Source organism: Arachis ipaensis, chromosome B03 (assembly GCF_000816755.2).
Source record: "Arachis ipaensis cultivar K30076 chromosome B03, Araip1.1, whole genome shotgun sequence".
Classification (NCBI taxonomy): domain Eukaryota; kingdom Viridiplantae; phylum Streptophyta; class Magnoliopsida; order Fabales; family Fabaceae; genus Arachis; species Arachis ipaensis.
In genome coordinates, this window is record NC_029787.2 from 8248085 (window position 1) to 8251615 (window position 3531).

General features: G+C 39.8%; 1 protein-coding gene across 1 annotated transcript in view; it reads left to right on the forward strand.

Moving 5' to 3' along the window:
- LOC110269350 overlaps positions 1–1409 on the forward strand; it is a 5116-nt gene extending 3707 nt beyond the window's left edge. Inside the window, exons 2-3 of the mRNA XM_021117134.1 lie at positions 223–1162; positions 1359–1409. Of these exons, the coding sequence (XP_020972793.1) occupies positions 320–1162; positions 1359–1409 (894 nt within the window). The 5' untranslated portion in view covers positions 223–319. The remainder of the gene's footprint in view (positions 1–222; positions 1163–1358) is intronic.

Below are 3531 nucleotides of genomic sequence, written 5' to 3' on the forward strand. Positions count from 1 at the left end.
TAGGGTGTTACATTATGGTATCAGAGCAGTTCGTTCCTATAGAGCCTGAAAGACGGACTGATTGTGCTTCTGTGCATTCTCTGTATATGTGTTTATGTGCTATTAGGATATCTGATTGATATATATGGCATAAACGTTTGTGAGCATGCATTTGGAACTTAAAGCATTAGACCTGCGATATTGAGACTGATCAACTTAATATCACTTGTTTGGTGTGTATAGGGACCAGATGTCGACTCGCGGACGCGGTCGCGGGTGAGGTAGAGGTAGGACAGGCACCGTTACTCCTGTACCCACAGGGACTGATCCAGTAGACTTTATGGCTGCCTTGGGAAATATGGCTGCAGCTATGCAGGCAACAGCTGAGGCACTGGGTAATCAGATAAATCAGGGTAATCATGGGAACAATAATGATGAGAACGGTCCTATGACACTTGCTACATTTCTGAAAGTTCGCCCTCCGACTTTTAGGGGAACCTCAAATCCCACTGATGCAGATAATTGGATTCAGGCTATGGAAAGGGCATTACAGGCACAACAAGTTCCTGAAGAGCAATGGGTTGAATTTGGAACTTATCAGTTGCAAGGTGAAGCTCAGTATTGGTGGCAGGGAACACGACGTATCCTGCAGCCTGATGGTGCTGCGATTCCTTGGGAGGTTTTCCGGACAGAGTTCTATAAGAAATACTTTCCTAATTCAGCTAGAAATGCCAAGGAACTTGAATTAATGCAGTTAAAGCAGGGACAAATGACTGTTGCTGAGTATACCAGTAAATTTGAGGAGTTATATCGCTTTTCTTATATCTGTCAAGGTGCGCCTGAAGATTTTGCTGAATGGAAGTGTATTAAATATGAGGGAGGTCTTCGGAGCGATATTCTGAGCTTCGTTGCCCCAATGGAGATCAGGGTGTTTTCTGAATTGGTGAATAAGAGTAGGGTTGCTGAGGATTGTGTGAGGAAGGCGGCAGCAGAGAAAGGAAGTTTGAGGGTGCCTTTTCAGAGGCCTTCAGGGAGGAACTTTGCTCCGAGAGGTAGGAATTTCAAGCGTGGAGGCTTTGTTCCGCAGCAGACTCAGGGTCAGGGTAATTATAGAAGGCCGAATATTACTGCGAATCAAGGAAAAAGGTTTGGGAAGCAGCCACAGCAGGATCACTTGCGGATTGTGCTTCAAATTCTGAGAGATAGGAAGTTATATGCTAAGTTATCTAAATGTGAGTTCTGGAAGAGTGAAGTGAAGTTTCTCGGCCACGTGGTGAGTAAGCAGGGGATAGCTGTGGATCCTGCTAAGGTAGAAGCAGTGATGAATTGGGAGCGACCAACTTCAGTGACAGAGATCAGGAGTTTCTTAGGTTTGGCAGGGTATTATCGCAGATTCATTAAGGGATTTTCACAGCACGCCTTACCTTTAACTAAGTTGACTAGGAAGGATACACCTTTTATCTGGACTCCGGAATGTAAAGAGAGTTTCCAGGCATTGAAGCACAGGTTGACTACTGCACCTGTATTGGTATTACCTGAACCAAGTGAACCGTTTGAAGTGTATTGTGATGCATCTCTGAAAGGGTTAGGGTTTGTTCTGATGCAGCACCAGAATGTTGTAGCATACGCCTCACGGCAGTTAAGGCCGCATGAGATAAACTACCCGACACATGATTTAGAACTTGCTGCTGTTGTGTTTGCTTTAAAGATTTGGAGGCACTATCTCTATGGTGTTAAGTTTCATGTTTTCTCATTGGTAAAAGTAGCTTGGAGACGAGATGGTATCGAGGAACATACCTGGGAACTCGAATCAGATATGCGAAAGGACTATCCACATCTCTTTTCAAGTAACTATATTTGAATTTTGAGGGCAAAATTCTTTATTAGGTGGGTAGGATGTAAACCCGGTTAAATTAGTAGATAATTAGTTAATAAATTATTTTTTAATAAGAAGGATTAGAAATGCGAATATTATATCAAAATAGGGTAGAGCTCATCGAAACGAGAATTTTGACACTAATTTTGAAGAAAACGGTCCAAGAATGGACCGAAAGGACCGAACCGGCTGAATCGGACCCGAACCGGGCTGTCGGTTCAACCGGACCAGCCCTATTAAATGAACCCAGCTTTGTCTTCTCCCTCATTACTGCAGCAACGAAGCTTTCAGCTTCCAGGGAGAAGAGAAACGAGAAATATCCCGTAACCTAACGTAAATTTCCGATCCCTCTGGTTCTCATTCCATACTATGTTGTTGTTTTTCAGATGCAGGTCGGGAGCCATCTCGTTAGGCGTCTGGACTCTTAAAGCGGGGGGGTTACTGGATAGTGTTGTTGTATAGTTTTATTCTACAGTGATGTATATATATGTACTTAGCTTTCTCTCCTTATAACTTGTCCTTTTTTATCCTCTTAGAGGTTTATGGAGAGGCAGGATTGTGTGTATGTACTTTTGGGTTTTGGATATGTATGTATATATGTGTAAATATTCTCCGGCCAGTCTTGACTTCGCAGGCTGAGTTAGGAGCTTGTTATTTTGTATCTTTGGCACTCTATTCCTACTTCTGTTATCTTATGTTTGACAGTTACGATTTTCTTAGCATGCAAGTTAACTCGTTCCTTGAGCGTTGCGCTTTTATCTCGCGATTTTTATTTCCCCTATCCTTCAAGGCTCCTAGTATATTATAACTCTTCTGCTATTATATGTACTTATTTTATTTTAGAGGTCGTAATACCACATCACCTCTGTTTTACGACTTAAGCGTAAAGCTTTGTGTGGTAGGGTGTTACATTCAAGATACTTATTTATATAAGTGTTATTTGTAATAATTGTCTTTAAATCAGATTTTTAAGATTTTACTTTTTTTTTCATAGCATATCATTTTTTTTTTTTACCAAAGATAGGAGACTCGAACCCGCAACCTCTTAATTAAGTAAGGGGAGACTATGCCATTTGAGCTATTACTCATTGGCTCATAGCATATCATTTAACTATTTTAAAAGGAAGAAAATAAATAGAAAAGAATATTAATATTACTATATATGTAGAGCAAAAAATAGATAAAAAAATTATGCAAAATTCACTATTAAGCTGATGTGACAATACTTTTGATTTTAGAACACTAGTAGGTATCAATTTCAGTATATTAAAAAATAGATAAACAGATTCGTTTGTCCAAATCTTTTCATTTGCCAAACATTTTCTCTATGGCAAATGGTGCGTGTTTCTTGATCTTAGTCCCACTTTCCTCTCATGACTGTCATTGATGGATGACTAACGAAATTGATGAGTAATTATAGGGAAGGATCTCATATACATGACTTGTAGCTTCTTAGCATTTTTGGGATTTCGGTATTCTCCACAGAAACGACGAAAAATTTACAACATTGTTTGCAAAAAATGTGGTCACCATTGACTATAATCACTATATACACTCAGTCTTCTCCACTATTCCTTGTGCTGCAAACAAAAATATCTCTAACGTGACCAATATGGATCACATGATCCTCTCAAATCTCAAGGATGTCTTTATAAAAAAAATGTAAAGTTAATCAT